The sequence below is a fragment of the Acipenser ruthenus genome, chromosome 2, assembly GCF_902713425.1.
Source record: "Acipenser ruthenus chromosome 2, fAciRut3.2 maternal haplotype, whole genome shotgun sequence".
NCBI lineage: Eukaryota > Metazoa > Chordata > Actinopteri > Acipenseriformes > Acipenseridae > Acipenser > Acipenser ruthenus.
The window spans coordinates 103,304,438-103,326,696 of NC_081190.1; the positions used below are offsets into that span (position 1 = coordinate 103,304,438).

A 22,259-nucleotide genomic window follows, 5' to 3' on the forward strand; every position below is an offset into this window, starting at 1 on the left:
GAAGTGAAATCCATGTTCAACAAAGAGCCAAACGTATGGATTGCTTTGTTTTACAGGAGGAGGCTCCACTAAATACGCTCAGATTGATATCACTGCGACAGAGACAGCTCACAAAGTGGGAACCCAGCACGCCCAGTTCAGAGAGGAGAGACTGCAGGAGCTAGAGCAGAAAAAGAGAGGGGCCCAGCAGTGATCTATTAGTGAAACAACCATTTCATGAACCGTACCTTACCAAAGATCACGGTTTTACCTGAATCACAACGTCAGGGCAATCTAGAGAATAAGGACTGGAGACGTGTACCAGGTCCACGGCACACCCATTCCAGCAAGGGGATTATTTAACCCACTGAAGTATTGCAGCATAGCACTGCCAAAGAGTTTTGCAATAAAATTTGGTATTTGGTATGTTAATTTTTTCTTTTTTCGTACTGAAATCAGTTTTAAAAACAATTCAGTACCAACAAATATACTGTAAGAGCGCGTTTATACAGCAGTGTGGAGTAGTGGTTAGGGCTCTGGACTCTTGACCGGAGGGTTGTGGATTCAATCCCAGGTGGGGGACACTGCTGCTGTACCCTTGAGCAAAGTACTTTACCTAGATTGCTCCAGTAAAAATCCAACTGTATAAATGGGTAATTGTATGTAAAAATAATGTGTACAAAACTAATGTAATTTTATGTAAAAATAATGTGATATCTTGTAACAATTTTAAGTCGCCCTGGATAAGGGTGTCTGCTAAGAAATAAATAATACATAAATTCAGTAGCCTTTGAGCTTAAAAAACAAACAAAAAAGCATGTTAGTACTGTACAGTTACAATGCTTGACGTATAGATCTCTGATTATTATCAGTCTTTCCTACATAGGACACAGACACAAACAGCATGAAAGGACATAAATATGTAACATTTATAAACCTTCTCTATTAAATAGGCAAGGCAGGCAACAAAGTTGCCTCTTTTGTCTTCAAAACGCTCCACAGACCACATTGATTGTACAAGGAATTTTACCTTTCCCTTCTGCATTTTACATTTTTCTGCTTCTTGTAAGATTGGACAATAAAAAAACGTGTGCCTTCAGATAATATGCAAATTAGTAAACTGTACCACTACTCAAATGCTGTTTTATTGAACAAAGGTTTGTCAAATGTAGAGATATACGTAGTAAAAAGTGCTTTTAGTTGATATAAGAATAATTTTGTATTGAAAGGGTCAAATGTCTGATCCTTTAGTTTATTAGAAACATGTTTGATAATTATTTATTTTGGTGTTATAAGTAGGGCGTGTGTATATATATATATATATATATATATATATATATATATATTTTTTTTTTTTTAAAGCCATTTGCAGCATACACTTGAATATCATTGTTTTGTCTATAAAATATTTTTCCACAGAAGCATTCTGTTTAAAAATAACAACTTCTTATTTTTTGTAATTTGTTGCCTTGGATGAAAGTTTGTTCAGGAATGTTTAAATTAGGAAATGTACTGTTTAAAAAATGTCAGTAAGCTAGATGCATTGCTGCTATTTGTTATATGTGAATATTTTTTGCAGTGTGTTGTAATGTAGATATTCTAATATAGTTATATTTTTCTCAAATACTCAATAAAATACAGTACCATAGATAATAGGGCTGGATATCAGAATGACTGTCCTAACTCAAGTACTCTACTTGAAAAATCCTGTAAATAAATTCTCAGTTTTAGACAACCAGTAATGCTTGAAATACTAAAGACACCGTTATAGAAAGATATTGTACAGAGTGAATGTAAATCAAATAACACTAACACAGCCTGTCGGAGTAATTTGTATTTGTCAATGTATTTTCTTCTGACCTTTGTACCTCTTTAATAAATACAAATCGAATGCATTCTTAGCAGTGTGCTTTGCTTCCACAATACCTTGTGTGAGATACATCTGATGCAGTTACATAGCTACCCAAGATATATTTTCCAATCTGTTGGAACCATCTGGCAGCTGTACTGTATATACATTGCCTGCAACAGCGAATCCTAAAATACAGTGTGCTACAGCAAATTTCTATTTATAAAGTGAGCAAAAATGGACTGACTTCTGGCTATATTGCCAGTAGCCCCAGGGTGTGGTCAGAGGTGGGAGGATGAGGTAATAATAACAATAACAATAATAATAGTAATAATAATAATAATAATAAAATTAAAAAAAACGTTGAACCAGGGGTCACTGTGCACCAACTGCAGAGGCTTTACAATCAAGAGCAATGCATCATTTTTATTTTGTTATTGCAGTTATAACCATTTTCTCTTCACTGTTACTTATCCAATACTTCACTTTTTAATTTTGCAATTTAAAAGACAGACAATCACCACCATTTGTTCAGTGGAAATTAACCTCTGCCATGCAGTTTTTCATTTCTTTAAGGATGTATTCCTAGTAAAGGTATGTAGGAAATTCTGACCAGCATAAAGTGCAATATGAACAGGTTTGTTTTTCATATACATGTAAGTTATAATTCTCATCCAATTCATTCAAACCTTTTTTAAAACACTGAATCAAATTCTAGAACATAGAAAATATTGATCTGTAATTTAAATACTTCTCCATTGATCTTAATGTCAGATATAAATACTGCCATTTAAACCATTAAAATAGGGTCCAATCTGGCATTATACACTGTAGATACTTTTACAGACCAAAACACCAGACACAGTAGTATTGGTACACAAATGTAATCAATGAAGTGAAATTATCTTGGCCGTAATAAATTGTTCATGGTCATCGGGAGCAGTTGCCTCTGCCTTAAAAATGGCTGTGGTTAAACCTCTGCTTAAGAAACCAAACCTATACTCCACTGATTTAAACAATTATAGACCCATTTCAAATCTGCCATTTCTAGCAAAGGTTCTAGAAAAAGTAAAAGCAAACCAGCTGAATTCATTTCTTGAGGGTAACAAAGTGCTTGCAAAGTTTGTCTGGTTTCCGTTCTGCCCACAGTACAGAGACTCCGCTCAATGATCTATTGTGAAGTGCAGGCTCTAGCTGTGTCTCTATTCTTGTTCTTTTAGATTTGAGTGCTGCATTTGATACAGTGCACAAAATCTCTAAAAATAGATCTGGGCAATTTGACCACATAAAAACAGAAGTGAAAAATCTAGGGGTCTTATTTGACTCAGATTTATCTTTTGAGTCGCATATTTGCAATGTCACCAAAGTGTCATTTTACCGTTTGTGAAATAGTGCTAAAATTAGGTAATTTCTCTTTGTCTGATGCTGGTTTACCATGTCATGCTTTTGTGTCTTCCTGACTTGACTATTGCAATACTCTATCCTCTGGGCTTCCGGGTTACACCATGAATCGCCTGCAGCTTATACAGAATGCAGCTGCTAGGCTTCTCAGCAAAACGATAAAAAGTGGCCATATAACACCTGTGCTGGCTTCACTGCACTGGCTCCCAGTGAAGTTTTGAGTCAATTTAAAAATGTTACTTCTGACTTATAAAGCACTTAAAAGGTATGGAACCAACTTATATTAAAAGGAGCTTCAAGTCAAATATATACCTTCTCGCGATTTAAGATCAGCCGATACAGACCTTCTGTGCCTCCCACAAGTGTACACAAAAAGGAAAGGAGAGAGAGCTTTTCGTCACTGTGCTCCCAAATAGTGGAATGCACTGCCACCTCCTAGAAGAATTCCATACACATGAATTGCATTTTGATCTTCTTCTGTTTTGTCCTGTACAGCGCTTTGATATACTTTTTGTATGAAAGGTGCTATATAAATACAGTATTGATTGATTGATTTCACTCAGCTACCTTTCACTGAAAATCTAAATGAGTTTCCTTGCATTAAACAATGCCACTCAAATATAGGTACTCATTAGCATCAGAACTGCTTCTTAACAGTCTGTATTCAAATAAGCTCAGATCCAACCATTTTAATATCTGCTACTGAATGTTGAAAGAGGGAACATTAAAATTATAATACCCAATACATTATTGTACAAAAAAACAACAAAACATCTTTAATTAGCAACATAAACTGGCAATGTAACAGTAATCAATACATCCATAAATCTAACAAATTGGCCTTTAGAAATCTGACATGTAAAGTCAATGTAAAACAGAAAACATTTTGAAAATTTGTGGTACACATGATTGGATGGTCCTTTCATTTGCATTTTCAGCTCACCAAGTTATTCAAAAAGATAAAAGCTAACTTGATGTGAACACCTCTCAAAGCTCATTGTGCTGAAGTGCTTTCCTTGCAAGTCTACTTGTCAGGTCCTGCATGTGCTTCTTCATCTGAAATATACACAACAGGTTATTCAGGTTTCAGTCAGCAAAACGGGGAAAAAGGAAAAGAAGATTGAAGTGGCTTAATACCTTATAGACTCTATGGATGATAAGTTGCGAGTTTGACACCCCAGGTTACAAGAAGGAAAATGAACACACTGCCTGTCTAGAGGACATCTCAATTTCCCTCAGTGACAGAACTCATCAGCAATACAAGCTCACAGAACAGGTTAATAGATTTTGCAAGAAGCACATAACTTGTTTTATTTTACATTCCCAAGTGTGTCTGCAAAAAATGCTTATGACAGAGAATTTTGTCTTAAAAAAAGTAGTGTCAGTGACACTATAAAATATCACTTCCTCCGGATAACTATGTACAGTGCTCCCTTGCTATAAGGTTCTCAATTATAACTTGCCTCGGATATAACGCTCCTACTGCATGTCCCCCAATTCCCTATGCCAGGGATTCATGCAATATTTATACAGTAAATACAGTACTGGTGTTGTTCAAACTGTAAACAACTTCTCAGTTTAACTTCTGTTTCTGTCTCTCCCTTTTGATACAGTATCTGAACTAAAGAAAAGCTGCGTTGGCACTTTATAACACAGACATCTTATTCAGCATTCGTTTTATAACTAAATAAATATTAGGCCTATTACGTGGTTCTCTTTCCTTTTTTTTTTTTTTTTTTTTTTTTAATATAAATTTAGTCGTTGCCAATTATTATTTTTTTCTCCCAATTTAGAATGGCCAATTATTTTTTAAGCTCAGCTCACCGCTACCACCCTTGCGCTGACTCGGGAGGGCAAAGACAAACACATACTGTCCTCCAAAGCATGTGCCGTCAGCCGACCGCTTTTTTTCACGCTGCGGACTCACCATGCAGCCACGCAAGAGCTACAGCGTCAGAGGACAACACAGCTCTCAGGCAGCTTACAGGCAAGCCCGCAGGTGCCCGGCCAGACTACAGGGGTCGCTGGTGCGCGGTGAGCCGAGGACACCCTGGCCGTCCTAACCCTCCCTCCCCCGGGCGACGCTCGGCCAATTGTGCGACACCCCCTGGAAGCTCCCGTCCATGGTCGGCTGTGGAATAGCCTGGACTCGAACTCGCGACGTCCAGACTATAGAGCGCATCCTGCACTCGACACGGAGTGCCTTTACTGGATGCGCCACTCGGGAGCCCCGTGATTCTTTCCTAATGTATTTATTTTTTTGCTGCGACAGGAGCTGCAGCTTTCTCTGAAAGACAAGATGCTTCAGCTACGCTTTGGCCCAACTCTGGCAGCCGAACCTGGGGCGAGCCCTTTCCCTCTTCCCCTGCCTGACCTGCTCTCCTTCTCGTACTTGCTTTGCTTGTCTGTCGCTTCGAACTGAACTCCCGACCGCCGTTTAGCCAGGCTATTTATAGTTTAAAAACTGCTAATTAAAATGATCCACAAGTGGTAATGTTACCTTTTTTATATTATATTGTGGCAATGTGCCCTGCCCTTCTGTGCGTTTCTGTGTTGTATGTTGCGTGTTGTGTGTAAATGTTGGTGTATAGTCATTGGTACACGGGATATAAACGGGTCTGTGTTAAAATTGTATAATTATATTTAAGCACGAGGTTGCACGTAATTAATTCACGTGCTGGGATTCAAGTGAATAATTAATTAGTAATTGAATCCCAGCACAACAGTATATATAGATGCACATTTCACTCACTCGGGGTTGGGTGTTCGGTGAGCGGAGAATGAGTGTGGAGAAGGAGTTAAAAAGAATAATAAGAAGAAGAAGAAGAAAAGAAGTGTCTCACTCGCCGTGTTTCGTTTGTCTGTCCGTGCACTGTCTGTTTACTGTTTAGTACGTTTTGTTTGTCTATTTTATTTTGGCGTAGAGTGCCGTGTCCTGTTTTGTGTTTAAACCCTGTTTATTTTGCAATAAACCTTCTGAACGCTACCATTGCGTTTCAGATTCACTCACCACTACTGTCTGTCTGTGTTTCTTCCGGGTCTGACGTGTCACCACTCAGCCAGCCTTGTGACATACATATATATATATATATATATATATATATATATATATATATAGCGTTGATTACATGGTGCTTTATGCATGGTTAATTCATGGAAAGTTACATTTTTGCTTCACTATATGTGCATTATAGAGAGGGAGTTCTTTCATTTTGTATTTTAGTCAGATGTGTGTTGCTGTATTCCACTGTGCCCACCGCACCCCCCACCTCGTTTATAATGCTCTTCAGTTATAACGCTCATATTGTGTGTCCCCCGAGAACCGCACTGTACCAAGAAAGGCACGTACAGCATCTATGCACTGTATATAGTTTACAGTGTCTGTTGAATATAGCATATTTATAAATAGATGTAAAATATGTGTAATCTGGTAAAAATATGATTGAAGTTACTTTAATGCAGTACAGTTAATTTTAAAATAGACATACTGATATTAGAAGACTTTTAAATAACTTCTACACAATATATATCTTTGTAATACACGGTATAACTATAGTACATTTATTTTACATCATTAAAAAGGGATTAGCAATATAGAAAAACATAAGACATACCTTATATCCCATTTCTCGAGTCTTCTCAGATAGCTTGGTGTATTTCTCTTTGTTTCTAACCATATGCTCCTCATATCCCAAAGCCTCCACATGTTTGAGTTTCTGGTGTGAAAGCTCTAGCTGCTCCTGGTAATGCTTGTGCTTTTCAACCTTTGTCTCAAAGTGCATCAGCTCCTCCTGGTAAGCAGACCACATAATTAAGATGTTATTTTTCCTTCTCAAAAACAATCCATAATGCTTAGCACAGGATACTGACTGGACAAGACGAAAGTTTGAATTCAGCAGGTCTGGTGACCAGGTAAATATACCATGACCTGATGAGAGACGAGAGCCCTGTTGAAGCAATGGCCTGCTCCAGCCACTTGAGCCCAGAATCACTTTGCAACATTTTTTAGCATCCCCTGTAGGGCGGTACAACCACTGTTTTGTTTACCTGTAATCTGGAGCCTGCATAGTGTGCTATTTCAAAGGGAGGGTTACTATTAAACTTACTTTAAATGATTCAAGCTCATCGTCTGTGAAGTTACGCTCTTTTGCCATATCCCAAAGTTCAGCAACTCTAGGTTCTTTAAATTCTGAAAAATAAGGAAAGAATATTTAATATACAGAACACATTTTAGGAATTTGGGTTGTGAAATGGTCACACCCTTATTTATTTTTACAAGTGGGGCATTCAGGTGGACCAGCAGGGGTTACTCTTACACTCCTGATGCTCTTACATCAATTTATTATTGTTGTTGTAAAGCCCTGTAAACAGGATGATGTCACTGGTCAGGCTGTATTAACCAGGAAGAGACTCAAACCACACAAAAGCTGCAGGTTTAAACATGCTTTTGCGCACTTTAATTCACTTTAATTCACTCATTTTACTGCATGATTAACATAAAAAGATATACAGATTTTAAAAAAAGAAAAGTATTTATTCTTAAATCAGATAAGAGTACTGTGGTCTATCCACACAATCAACAATTCACAAAATATTTACTGCAATTAACTAAGCAGGTATAAAATAAATAAAAAGTAAAACAACTCTGCTTGTGATGGGGTTGTTTCACGACCCCTGGTCTGGATCAACCCCCACATAATTTTTTAAAAAAAGTTAAAAAGGTCATTACAATTGGCACCCTCATATGGGGCAATACACAGATCTTTTGCATGCACGTGACTCTACTCTAAAACCATTTATTAAATCCCACATGGCTTATGTATTATTAACCACAAATACAGGAACCATCTCCCAAGAATCTGGTCCATGAGCTGGAGTGACCCACTGAGGAGAGGTAACACAGATTTAAAAAGGCAGACAAACAAAATAAACATTTCAGTTGGTCACCCTCCTAAAATACTACAATGGAAAACATAATACCAGAGTACTGTGTCAGAGAAACTAAACAGACATGGAACAATCAAAATACACTTAGTAATCTTACCACTGTCAACATCAAAACCATGGTGGCTGATCTTGCGCAAACGTTCAAAGCCTTGGTTGATGCTCCTGAGCTTTTCTTTAAGCTCAGCGTGCTTCTCATGCAGAACGTGTTCTTTAATCTCCATTTCAGATGGGCTGATCTCATTCTTGAAAACATCTAAAACAATAAACAAATAGATATCGCAATTACCTTCCTGACAACTCAAGTTGGACTTTCAAAAAGTAGTGAAAAACAAAAACAAAACAAAGCATCCCCCAGTAGCATTCGGTTTGTAAACATAAAATAAAATGTGTAGAGTATAATTAGGGCTTCTGATTTTCGGTTTTAACCGATAAATGATAAAACAAAATGAAATTGTGTGTAGCCAATAAACACCGGAAAAACAGTGGAAATGGTTACTCACTTCACACTGACCACCTATTTCTACCATTTAAAAAAAAAAAAAAAAAAAAAACCCTTTCCCAGTGCAGCTGGGCAATGTCTCTCCCTTCCTGACTTGTATCTATCATTGATTCGTTCTGAATACTTTAAACCCACCACAACTACTGAGTGACAGCATATTCCTACATTTTTATTGGAGACTCCGCTTGCGAGATTTAAAACGAGATTACAAAATTAGGAATGGAGGCTTGTTTGTGGGATATTAAGCTGTATTACAGTTACAATACAGAGGATTTAAAACAGAATTGCAAATTGTGGTGAAATGTGAAAAAAATGTCTACACACAAAAACCCCAGAAAAATGTGCCCATGACCTTATGGGACTTTGTTGTGGAAGACAGCAAAGGAAAGGAGGTACAACTAAAGTGTGCAAGTACTGTCGAGTTACTACTATACATATTTTGACAGAAAAAATGTAACCGAAAATAATAATTTCATGCAGTACAGTATATAAAAACAACTATTTACAAAATACTCAAATAGCTAAAAGCACTGAAAAACGAAATTAACAACCAAAAAATAGAAGCCCCAAGTATCATATCAGCTATCAGCCTCAAAAGACCCTGAAATTCAATAGCATGCTTAATTATGACTACTAAATCTTAAATATAAGGATATGACGCATCTTTAAATTCAAAATGATCAATTGGTATACCTTCTGATGGTTAGATTTAAAGGAGAGAAAAAAACTTTGAAAACACACATCAATGAAAAATGGACTTCTCTAGATATTGTTTAATTCTTCAAGTCACCTTCAGTCCTGCTCACAGTTTCCATTACAATATTATATTCTTGTACTTTATCTTTGTGATGCTGAAATTCTCTATTCAGATTCTGAAGCTCCTCCTCAGAGAACTTCCCTGATGTTTTTGCCTGTTAATGATGAAGTGAAATACAAGAGTTAATGAAAGGGCTGGTGGGACAAATACAGTTAGTGTTTGCAGAGCTGGCAATTCCAAGGTTAATTAGCATGACTGATCCCATCAATGATAACACCGACTTACCAATCATTACCAGTTCATGCAAACCAGGGGTGGGCAAAGAACACCCCTCATGTTTGGGTCTTTGGTCCAGTGATGTCCTAAATTATTTAAATTCAATTAAAACTCACTCATTGAATTGAATTTAACCTATTGAACCTAAAAATGAATCTGTCCTTTTGGACCAGAGTTGCACACAATTGACAAATTGTTATTGTTTAATAATGTTTATAAATTCAGCTGGTTAACGTTGGTATGTTAACTCATACTTATTTCATTTTTCTTTAAGTAATACAACACTGAATGTATTTCAAACCCGCGTTCCATACAGTACCACAATCACAGAAAACCCACAGAAAAAGCTTTTACTTACAGCTTCTATTTTACTGGAGAAGATTACTGACAATTGCAATAATTTACTCCAAACAATGATGCAGCACCAAGGTTGTGAGAGACATCTAGTGAGTATGAATGGAGTGGCGGGATTGTGTCTCAGCAATGCAGGAAAGTATGAGACCACCGTTGACCTCAAAAATGTTACTGTAAAATACTTGACAGGTCAAGAAGCAACCCAGATATGAATGGATTGAACCACTTTCACCAACTTGTTTGGTAATAAAATTGAACGTTTTTAACATATCTTACATGTTCTTGCATATAAAAAAAAGTGTTGTACAAGTCTTTTGCAGAAAACAGATTTTCCTCTTTCCATATTTAAAAAATAAATTGCAGCAGATTTCCGTGGGGACTATTTAGTTTGGTTGACAAACAGCTTGGAATCACCCACCAGAAAATCAGAAATGACGCCAAGGTTCTGGTGTTTATAGGACATGAAAATTAACAATAATTCAATCACATATAAATTATTAACAAACCTTGCTCCACAGTTTGTCTAGTCTAGGATCCTCAAACATATTGGTATCTGTGTTGTCGTGGTCCTTTAAGAAATTGCTTTCTAAATTCCTTGTATCTTTCTTCCCATCTAGCCCATACCTGGCCAAGATTACTATAAAAAAATAAAATAAAAAGTTTTTTTAAAAACATTTAAACAATAAATTAAATATGTATTAAGGAAGCCATCTTTATTATCGTGACAGCTGAAATTATAATATAAAAAAAACTTCTGAAATTTCAGAGTGTGCTCACCATTGAAATTGCGTCTCAGTTTTGCTTCTTTTTCACCTTCCTCATCCATACCCTCTGCCTTCAGCTTTTTCCAGTGGAGCTCGTCCTTCTCTTGAATTTCCAGATCACTGTGCAGCTCAGCCTGCTTTACAGGGGCTAATTGAAGCTGTCAGGGAAACAAAGGATATTCATAAGAGGCATTTTTAAATACTTAGTACCACTTCACCCCTCTGTAGGCAGTTCCTTGCCCGTTTAAGTTCGGGGGTCACCTAGTCATCATTACATTTTGCCTAAGACACCCTACACTCACATTCAACAATGCATTCCATATAGTACCTGTGCTTGTTTGTGGTCCTGGCCTGGGGTGAATATTGTTGCTCTTTTCACCCCACTCAGACCATTGCTTACTAAGTATCTTGGTATCCCTTAATATATAATTGTCTGCTCTTCAAATGTATGCCATGTAATGTCCTAGAATGAAACCGGTTTTACATTGTGCAGGACAGTAGTGAAATTATCCTTGAAGTTGAACTGGGTGTCGTGTCTAGTTGTACCCTACCCTACTCTACTCTACTCTACCAGGGCACAACTAAAAACAATACATCGTAACCCAGTTTATGCAGTACTATATTAATCTGTGTTCTCTAGACATTACTTTTTGTATTTTACTTTTTGTGGAACGACAAAACCAATCATATAGCTCAATTTACTCTTCAGTACTTCTGTTTAAATACTGCTTGAAATAAATCAATGACTCACCCGGATTGCTTTCTCCCAAACCTTGTTGAGTTTAGCAATACTGAACTCAACGCCCGCATCATCACGAGTGTCTTTTTTAGGGTCGTTCACAGTCCTGGAATATTTGCTTCCTAGAACACCAAAGTTCAAATAAGAGCCTAACACCAAAATCAAAACAAAAGCCTTCATTGCTATGCTCCTCAAATCTTAACAGAAAAAACCCCCCACAAATGTCAAAGTTTCCACTGTGATTATAGTGCTTTGATCAGCTGAATTCGCAGTCAGGTGCAGTGGGTTAAACTCGACCGGAAGACCATTGAATTCTGGGATTGGAGTTTTTGTTCTCACCAGTCTACTATTAAAATTACGTAGCAAAAGCAAATCATTGACTACATTTCCTACAATGCTCTGTCTTTTACGAATTCCTGGTAACGGAATTGTCAGTAAGATACAAGCATCCGTGCGAATTATGGTACTCATGTATGTCATCATAACATCTGGAAAAAAAAGGATTTAGTATATGAATGCCACCACTCAGTAAATACACTAATGTACTAACTCATAAACTGGCTGTAATTAAATCAGTTGCAACCAGCAGTAGTACGTGTTGCAATCTTGAAATCAAAAGATCGTTGAAGTTTAAAGATGGTATTTTTATGACCACTTAATTCAGTTTTGTTCGAGTTGCCATAGTTACAGAATCCTACCAACACCCGTTATGGTAACAAGAATGTTATTAAACATTCCAATGAAGTGTTTTTCTGAAAAGTAATTATAATAAATAATTTGGTGTTTGTATTTGCAGCAGGTAACAGTGAAGGGTAAACCAATTAATTATTGTACGAGATTATTTTACAATGGCAAAGAACCATACTCAAACTCAAGCGCCTGCTATGAAAAAATGTAAGAAAGACCAGGGAGTAGACGACAAACCCTTGCGTAAAATAGTGGCAAAGAGTAATGTTCTGAGCAATGTGAGAACAGGCAAGATACGAGCAAGAAACGGCGCCGAGCAAGACCGACGTGCAAAGGAACCCGTCAGTGAATCGGAATATGCGGTTGGTAAAATATTTTGTCAAAACTACCCACGAACTTAATAAATTCCGTACAGGTACCAAAAACTAACAACAACAACAACACGCATTTATAACAAATATAACGTAGCTAATTATGAAAGGTCACTATTTTAATTTGATCAATTGCTGGTACTTTTCTTCATTAGGGTATTTCTGGTAACTACCCTGTTCAAGTTGGATCCCGATTCTCCTTGGATATAGATGTTTGCTGTTTTTGAATCCTCCAAAACAAATATAAAACAGATATTTTACTTAATGCCAAAAACAGGGGACACAAATGACCCGAAAAAGCTATTTACACCACAACTGTGCAAATTAAATCTCCTTAAACCACAGTACTGTATCGCATATTCCTCATAATAACTGTTACTACTAGCGTATCCATGCCATTACAGTTTAGTATTGGAGCACAGGCATGAAATCATTTTAGGAGCCTGGTATCATTAATGGTGTACATAGGGGTCATACAATTGGCTACATTTCTAAATATATTTGCCTCTGTATTTTCACACATTACATTTGAAGGTTTATATGGATTAGGTTATAATATGTTCAATAATTAACTTTTTTAATTTTTTTTTTTTTATAAAAGGCAACCAGTGTTTAACCCTAGCAGACTCATTCATAAATTATCATAAGGAAAAATAATTGATTTTTTAGAGTACAGGGCCCTGTACTAAAAACAAAAAGGATTGTATATGTTCTTTAAAATATGCGTGTGTTTTATACTGTACATTTAAGTACAGTGAAAAAAAAAAGTACAGTTCAATTTTCACCCAATTACAGATAAAACATAGTTTTACAAGACTTTGTTCCAACCTAAAATTATTTAATTTATCTTCAGCAGGGTCAATTAAAAAATTAAGGAACTGATTTTAAGTTCTGCTCTGGAACTGAGTGGAAGGGGCAGTGTTATCTTGACCTAGAGTACAACATTCTTGCCCTACTGTACCTTATGGTTCACAGCTCTTGAGCAGTCATCGAAGTGAAAAGGGCATGTTGTTTGTCCACTGCCAAATGCTCCAGGAACAATCACATTCCAAGAAGCAACTACACACAAACCCCTTGCCTAACATTGTAATTTTAATCCAAACCTTTAACTTGTTAAAATGATATCTTGACTGCAATGCTAAATTGTATCCTGTAATAATTAAACAAATACTGGTAATTACAGTCACCTGTATTCCTAATACAGATTAATTCAGTTCCACAAATGCTGCGAAAGTAGATGCCCCTTGCACCCTCACAACTTCAAAGCAGAGACTTTAATGATTTATACAGTATAAATATTTGACTACAATTCAGTTAACAAGTGTTGAGAGATCTGCCATCGAATAACTTTTTGGTATTCAGCGCTTGTGTGTGAATACATAGTGAACTACAGAACGACTGGGTGAATCACACTGTTCAAAATTACAGATACAGAGCTTGATCTCAAGTGATTATCTATGTATCTGTTTAATTTAGGTTTACACTTTTTCATGCAGTGTATATCAGGGTAATTTATAACAAATTAATACATTGTGTGTAGAGTGTCTCTTATTGTATAAAGCTGAGGGAACACAAAACCACTTTTTCAGGAACAGTAGTTCGAAACCTGGTTCCAGGATGCTGGGAGACCTAGTTTGAATCAGCAAACCCCAAGTCTCCCCTGTTATGCCATGCAGTGGCCTGAAACATAGTCTCTTGATACCAAGTTACAAGCAACAAAGTGGCTTTGTGTGCCCTAAGCTTTAGATCATTTCGCACAGCTTGACTGCTCAGCTTCACTTCATGGTCCTCTCTCCAGAACTGCACCTCTGCACCAGTAAGAGACACCTTAAACATGACGTATTCACTTATAGTGTACAAGCAGACAAAAATGTGACATTTAGGTCAGTCAGAAAATGAGGTCTTTTCTGATAAGAGTACAGGTGTAGCGGTCTGTGAATGACTTTGCCCAGTCACTTATTACCTGCTTTTTTTCTTTCCCTCTAGTCAAATTCTGCTTCGAAGAGAAAAGGCATACTCAAATCTAGAAAAGCAAAGTGCTTGCAAGGGAAACAGAATAAAAAAACTGTCACATGCATACTTACCGACGTGGAGCAAAAATCTGTCAAATTGATTCATCCCGAACAGGACCACAAATCAGTCTTCAAGGGCATTTGGGGAGGTAACGAGAAGTTCAGAACGCCAGGCCCCAATCTGTGCATCTTTCTACCGGTGCCAGAGGATGAGTTTATTAAGGACATGCTCTCTGACAACCCTTGCTATAAAAGCAACTCACAAAAGAAGCCTATGGAGTACTGGGAAAAAGCAGCAGCAGAACTACCGACTTACCAAGGACCCTGGCGCCCTTAACCAAGCTTTTTAGCTTGCACTGCATGTTTGACGTTCACATGTTGATAGTACTGTTAGATATCAATGGGACACAGTTGGAAATAAAAATAAAGTGCTTATTTTGTTTGTAAATCATTACCTTTTGCATTTGCAGCTTATTACAGTTTGCTGTAATACACTACAAATATGACCAGTACTATATAATGCATGTTTTTTACAATGTGAATGAAATGGGTTGTACTTTATTTTATAGAGCACGAATATATGAAACAGGTCTATACAAGTTACACAATATACATTATGCAACTGATTGGACTGAGCGACCATTTTGTTTGACTGCTTGCAACATTTGTGGTGGGACTACAAGCTACCTCATCAAACATATACAAGTTGAAACTGCCCTTATAAAAGTTCACTTTGGCGGTTTTCCCATTCTTTTCCCATGGTTATACTCTGCATTAACCATTATTTGCAATGTTTTTGTTTTTTTTATACACTTTACCATACCTCTGGGCTTTACAGTTTTGAACTATGCTTTACCATGCTTTCACTGCTTTATTACAGCTTGCTGTGCTTTTAATGTGGAAAACGTTTATCAGGGCGATACATTAAAGCTCTTCTTCATTTTTTTAAAAATAAAACATTGTTAGTACATTTAAATGTGTTTAATATGGAATCATGCCACCATTATTTTTGTTGTTACTATAGCCAATATCAGTTAAATATTCAGGGATGTAAAGATTTAGCAATAGGTGGTACTGGAAGATATTGCTTTTTTTTTTTGGAAAAAACATACCAGCAAAACCAGTATGCAGTAATTAGTGTAACATGATTGGTATTTGATTTGCATTTAAATTTAGTTATTAGCAGTGAGTGTGCTGTTTGTCATCATTCATCCAGTTCTGAATACAATAGTGTAAGTTGTTACTGCTATGTCAAATATTTACCACAAGAGGGCACTGCTATTCTTAGTCACAGCAACCGTTGCTGAGGCATTCAGATTCAATGCCAAATCTGATGTATAGCTTGGCCATTGGAGGCTGAACCATCTATATTTTACATCCCATGCTAAATGCACCACATTTAGTAAGTATCTGACAAGGTAAATGAGACTGTGAGTCTAACGTTATATGACCCCAGAGCACTACATCTGTTCACAGTGGTTAAATTCGGATTTTAAAAGAGGTGGAACTCCCTATTGTGATCCATACAGAGTTAATGGCTTGAATTCTTAAGAGGTGGAACTCTGTTCCGGACCGTACCGCCCCAATTTAACCCGTCTGTTCATAAATCACACTGCTACACAACTGAGCCTGAAAATTAAAGAACCACAGGTGTTGCAAAATTTAATCCAGTGATTCATGTTTCATTTGCTTAATAGGCTGAAGTCCTCATATGAAGTGAGTTATATGCAGGATTATATTTAAAACAGTAGGAGAGCACATAAAACTATCAAATTTGTTGTAGATTCTAGAGGGGAAAAAAAAAGACTGATTACCACCAACCCCAAAGCTTTTAGTATTGATGTCCAGGTCTCTGTCCCTTGCCATACCAACAGTACTGTACATATGCTAATAAACATATGCCGTTGTATATTGTGCTAAATGCAGAACAACAGTGAAGTAAACTAACCATAGTGAAATCATAGTAGTACAGGTAAGCAGGGTAGATTGCAAATATGTACGGAATGCAGTGTTAATAAATTGCAGAGTGCAGTGCAGGGTGCTGGTTCAAATCCCAGTCACACTGTCTTGCCGATCTTGACTGGGGACCACCAGGGTATCATTGGCCTTAACGCTTCCGCGGACCATAGAGGGAAAACTCCGCCTTTGGAAGGATTCAGCAGCTTGGCAACATTTACAGTGGTAAACTTTTATAACGGCTCCGTCTGTAGACTTCTCTTCCAGGTACACTGCGACCCTGCATTTGTTACAGGAAGAATAAGTAAATGGTACTGTATTGAAGGTGGGGGATGTGCATCATTTCAAAACACAATATTGACAAAACACCACTGTTTCCACAAAGGCCATTATCCACAAATGTCATGTGTGTGGTACTTGAAACTAATATAACTAATTTCTAGGAAAGGTACATCTATATATCCAGGCAATTATAAATAATTACAATAGCTAAAAATGATGTTTTTTAAAACTACAGAAAATGCAAAAACAAGCTTATATAAAAGAAAGAGATTTTGCATCTTGTGTCTTGACATAAAAATTAATTTAGCTTGAAAGTGTTTCCATAGTAGCAACATTGTTATTGAGAAGCTTGAAATACTAGAAGCAAATAGCAATTTATATGCACCAGCCTTGTTTGTTTAATTTAAAAAACAAACTTTTTTTTTAAAATCAATTTGTATTATCCTTTCCTTTATATATAATACTGAACATACAATTTTGACTTTTATTTCCAAATGATCAAACATTATTTAAAAAACGGTTATCAATTAGCATTACCTTTCATGGATACTGAAACTTAAGCCCTTTCTTTCTTTCTTTCTTTCTTTCTTACTTTCTTTCTAATTAAAGCTTTTGGTTCTGTCTTTGTATCAGTCTCATTAGAGACTCTGGCACGCGCCCACACCCTTGCCACTAAACAAGAGAGACTGTTATGTAACTGGCGGGGTGCCACCGCCCCTGTGCCTATTTTTATATGTTGTATGTGGCGTGTTAATGTTGGTGTTAGGCACAGGGATTGCACAATCACTTCACGTGCAGATAAAGTATGTGAGCACGGGGATTGCACAAATTAGTTCACGTGCTAGGATTCAAGTGAAAAAATAATTAGTAATTGAATCCCGGCACAACTTGCACACTTAAGTTATACCTTCTTTCCTTTGCTGTCTTCCACAACGAAATCCCTATGGTCACAGGCACATTCTTCTGGGGTTTTTGTGTGTAGGCATTTTTGTACATTTCACCACAATTCTGTTTTAAATCCTCTGTATTTTAACTGTAATACATCTTTAAATCTTGCTAACTAGCCTCCATCCTGATTGTAATCTTGTTTTAAATCTCGCCAGCGGAGTCTCCAATAGAGATGTAGCAATGTGCTGTCACTCAATAGTTGGGGCGTGTTTAAAGTATTCAGAACAAATCAATGACAGATAGAAGTCTCAGGGAACCAGGGAGAGAGGCAGATAGATAAGTTCCTGCTTTTTGTAATTGTAACTACTACATTTGGTGACATTGTAAGGTGGTGTTTGAATTGGCTGAGTTTGTGTGTGATTAGTACCAGGTGAGTGGCTAAATTGATTAGCAGTTGATTTTGCTATTTGATTGGTTTCCACACAGTTTAGTTGGTTCTTTTGCCAAGCAGGGGTAACAACATTTATTCAAGCAGCTTATTTTAGCGCCAGCACGAAGCGCCAGCCAACAGAAGAGCCTCAACAAAAGAGCCGGGAGTCTAGCTGTGGGAGTCCAGCGAGGGGAGGCCTGCGCTGAGACGCTGTTCGACTAGATCCGAACCTACCAGCGCTCTGGAAGAAGCCATCTACTAGCCAGGTCTGTATCCTCCACCCCACTGCTCCTACTGTGCCTTTTGTCTTGCTTGTCCTGCTATGACTGTCTCTCACATCCCTGTTCTGTCCTCCCGTCCTCGTCCTCTGCCCTCCCTCCGCTGTTGCTCCTCCAACCCCTCTAACCTCATTTCTCTGCCTCTCCCCCCCTCCCGCACACTCTCTGGTGCACTCTGGAACTGTCACTCTTCTGCTAACAAAGCTGATTTCATCTCTGCCTTTGCCTCCCACCTCTCGCTCGATTTCCTTGCTCTCACTGAAACCTGGCTGTCCCCTGATAACACTGTTACTCCTGCTGCCCTGTCCTCTCTCTACGTCCTGTCCCATACCCCGCGTCTCACCGGACGGGGAGGTGGGACGGGTCTTCTCCTCTCTCCCTCCTTACTCTTTTCTGTCCCCTCTGATCTCACCTCCCTCTCTGTCACTACCTTTGAATTTCATGCAGTCCAACTAACCTCTCCCTGTCAACTCCTGCTCATTGTTTTGTACCGCCCCCCTGGGCCTCTCACTCACTTTCTGGATGAACTCGACTATCTACTCTCCTCCCTCCCCTCTCTGTCTACCCCGACTGTCCTGTTGGGTGACTTCAACATCCATCTCTCCAACCCCAGCCACTCTGCTGGATTCCTCCCTCTCCTTCACTCCTTCGACTTCTGTCTCTCTCCGTCCCCTCCTACCCACAAAGCTGGCCGTCAACTGGACCTCACCTTCTCCAGGGCCTGCTGCCCCTCCAACCTCTCTGTCACCCCCCTGGACCTCTCTGATCACTATTTCATCTCTTTTTCTCTGTCTCTCCCCCCTCTCCCTGCTCCTCCTACCCCCACTGTCACCTCTCGCCGTAACCTCCGCTCTCTCTCCCCCTCTGTCCTTGCCTCCACTGCTCTCTCTCACCTCCCTCCTATCGACTCCTTTTCACAACTCTCCGTAGACTCTGCTACCTCCACCCTCTTCTCCTCACTCACCTCCTCCCTCGACTCCCTCTGTCCCCTCACCTCCCGACCCGCTCGCCCCTCCCCTCCCCATCCCTGGCTCTCCTCTGTGCTCCGCTCGGCAAGAATCACACTGCGATCTGCTGAAAAGAAATGGAAGAGAACCAAACTCCCTGCTGCCCTAGACCTTTACCGCACTCTTCTCTCCTCCTTCTCCTCTACTCTCTCCTCTGCTAAATGTGCTTATTTCCAATCTGTAATCCAAGCCTCCACTAACAACCCACGTAAACTATTCTCTACCTTCTCCTCCCTCCTAAACCCTCCCCCCCCTCCTCCTCCCTCCTCTATCTCCCCTGACGACTTTGCCTCCTTCTTCTCTTCTAAAATCTCAGATATCCGCAAACTCTTTAACACCTCTCCCTCCCCCGCACCCCCTCCTGCTCCAACCCCTACACCCACTACATCCCCTACTAACTCGCCCTCCCTCTCCACCTTCTTGCCCCTCTCAGACTCTGACCTCTCCTCCCTGCTCCAGGGTCACAAACCCACCACGTGTGCCTTGGACCCCCTCCCCACTCACCTCTTTCAAGCTGCTGCTCCTGCTCTACTCCCCTTCATCTCCTCCCTCCTCAACACCTCTCTACTTTCTGGCATCTTCCCCTCTGCCTTCAAAAAAGCCTCTATCACTCCCCTCCTCAAAAAACCTACCCTCGACCCCACCTCCCTCCAGAGCTACCGTCCTGTCTCCCTCCTACCCTTCCTCTCCAAAACCCTCGAGCGGACTGTACACCGCCAGCTCTCTGCTTTCCTGTCCAACCACTCTCTGCTTGACCCTCTCCAATCTGGCTTCCGCTCTGCTCACTCCACTGAAACCGCCCTTCTCTCTGTCACCAACTCACTTAAGTGTGCCCGAGCTGCCTCTCTCTCCTCTGTCCTAATTCTCCTCGACCTCTCTGCTGCCTTTGACACTGTTGATCACTCTATTCTACTATCATCTCTTGCTGACCTGGGGATCTCTGGCACTGCTCTGGCCTGGTTCTCCTCCTACCTCTCCAACCGCACTTACCAGGTAACCTGGCGTGGAGCAACCTCCACACCTCACCCTCTCTTGACTGGAGTCCCCCAAGGGTCAGTCTTGGGTCCTCTCCTGTTCTCTCTCTACACCCGCTCCCTGGGCCCCCTCATCGCATCCTATGGTTTCTCATACCATTTCTATGCTGATGATGCTCAGATTTTCCTCTCCTTCCCCACCTCTGACTCCACCATCTCCTCCCGTATCTCTACCTGTCTGTCTGCTATTTCCTCCTGGATGCACTCGCATCACCTCAAACTCAACCTCTCTAAATCTGACCTCCTTTTCTTTCCCTCCTCCTCCCCCTCCTCTGATCTCTCTATCTCTGTTCCTCTGGAATCTACCACACTCTCTCCCTCTTCCTCAGCTAAAAACCTTGGAGTCACCCTGGACCCCTGCCTCTCTTATTCCCAGCACATCTCCACTCTGGCACGCACTTGCAGATTCTTCCTGAGCAACATCCGAAGAATCCGACCCTTCCTCACCAACTATGCTACCCAGCTCCTGGTCCAGGCCCTGGTACTCTCCCGCCTAGACTACTGCAACTCCCTCCTGGCTGGCCTCCCTGCGTCCGCCACCCGTCCGCTCCAGCTCATCCAGAACTCTGCTGCTCGCCTGGTGTTCTCTCTACCTCGCTTCGCCCACGCTACTCCACTACTCCGCTCGCTCCACTGGCTCCCGATCACCGCTCGCATCCAGTTCAAGACTCTTGTACTAGCCTACAGATGCCTTGATCAGACTGCACCCAGCTACCTCCAGACCCTCATCTCTCCCTACACCCCCACTCGATCTCTCCGCTCCGCCTGCACTAGAAGACTGGCTCTACCTCCGCTACGCTCCCCTGCCTCCCGAGCCCGCTCCTTCTCCACCCTTGCTCCGCAGTGGTGGAACGACCTTCCTACAGATGTCAGGACTGCCCAGTCCCTGACCACATTCCGGCGCCTCCTTAAGACTCACCTCTTCAAACAGCACCTGTAGAACTCCTCTGTTGTATCCTGGGACACTATCACCCTTCATTTAAATATGCTTTATTTTGCTCTTATCTGCCCCCTATTTTACTGCATTTAATCCTGTACCTCAGAATATTGTAATCTCCCAAGTGTTTAATCTGTAGTATTTTGTACTTAATCATATCCTGATGTAACTATCACTACTTAATCATATCCTGATGTAACTTTCACTATTATCTGCTGTATTATTGAATTGTGGTTTGTCACACTTGAGAATTATTGTATTTCTTGTTCTTATTGTATGACTTATATTGTAACACTTGAATGTATTTGTATTTGCTTGCGATTGTAAGTCGCCCTGGATAAGGGCGTCTGCTAAGAAATAAATAATAATAATAATAATAATAATAATAAAGTCAGGAAGGCGGGACATTGCCCAGCAGCACTGTGAAATGTGTTTATTATTTTTGTAGTAGGTTTTATTTATTTTTTAATGGGAAAAGGGTAAAGTCAACGTGAATAGATTAACCATTTCCACAGTGTTTTCAGATGTTTATTGGCTATCCACCGATTTAATTAATTTTTGTATCCGGGGGTGTTTTATCGGTTAAAAACGAAAATCAGAAGCCCTATTCATACCCCAGTCTGCTGTAGATTTCCTTTCATTCACCATATCACCTGGCAGTGCTGTGTTTCTTCCATGTCTGACGTCACCCCTGCAACACTCACTGCCACAGTAACACAGTAACACAGTATTATGCTGGATAATGCAGCATTTTGTCCAACTGCTTTGATGGACTACAGATGGGATACATCACAATTTGTGTACCAAGAATT

At 39.6% G+C, this 22,259-nt stretch overlaps 3 protein-coding genes across 6 annotated transcripts in view; 2 read left to right on the forward strand and 1 right to left on the reverse strand.

Annotated features, from left to right (window-relative positions):
* LOC117408662 (uncharacterized) overlaps positions 1 to 15,634 on the forward strand; it is a 50,642-nt gene extending 35,008 nt beyond the window's left edge. For 3 of the 4 annotated variants that reach the window (XM_034013857.3, XM_059005051.1, XM_034013859.3), the window contains exon 15: positions 57 to 1,874. In XM_034013857.3, coding sequence (XP_033869748.3) covers positions 57 to 193 — 137 coding nt within the window. In that variant the 3' untranslated portion in view covers positions 194 to 1,874. Of the gene's footprint in view, positions 1 to 56; positions 1,875 to 14,609 lie in introns of those variants that run through there. The other variant, XM_059005060.1, reaches the window with a different exon arrangement.
* On the reverse strand, positions 2,240 to 11,882 carry LOC117408883 (alpha-2-macroglobulin receptor-associated protein-like). The gene is made up of 8 exons (XM_034014268.2): positions 11,578 to 11,882; positions 10,840 to 10,984; positions 10,569 to 10,699; positions 9,466 to 9,586; positions 8,274 to 8,429; positions 7,336 to 7,418; positions 6,844 to 7,020; positions 2,240 to 4,285 (listed from the first exon to the last, which is right to left on the reverse strand). Exons 1-8 carry the CDS (start codon positions 11,743 to 11,745, stop codon positions 4,217 to 4,219), a joined length of 1,050 nt encoding a protein of 349 aa, XP_033870159.1. The 5' UTR covers positions 11,746 to 11,882; the 3' UTR covers positions 2,240 to 4,216.
* Positions 15,138 to 21,760, forward strand: LOC131697388 (uncharacterized). The gene is made up of 2 exons (XM_058985615.1): positions 15,138 to 15,144; positions 20,840 to 21,760. The coding sequence occupies exons 1-2, from the start codon at positions 15,138 to 15,140 to the stop codon at positions 21,448 to 21,450; spliced, it is 618 nt and encodes a 205-aa protein (XP_058841598.1). The 3' UTR covers positions 21,451 to 21,760.
* The last annotated feature ends 499 nt before the right edge of the window (positions 21,761 to 22,259 follow it).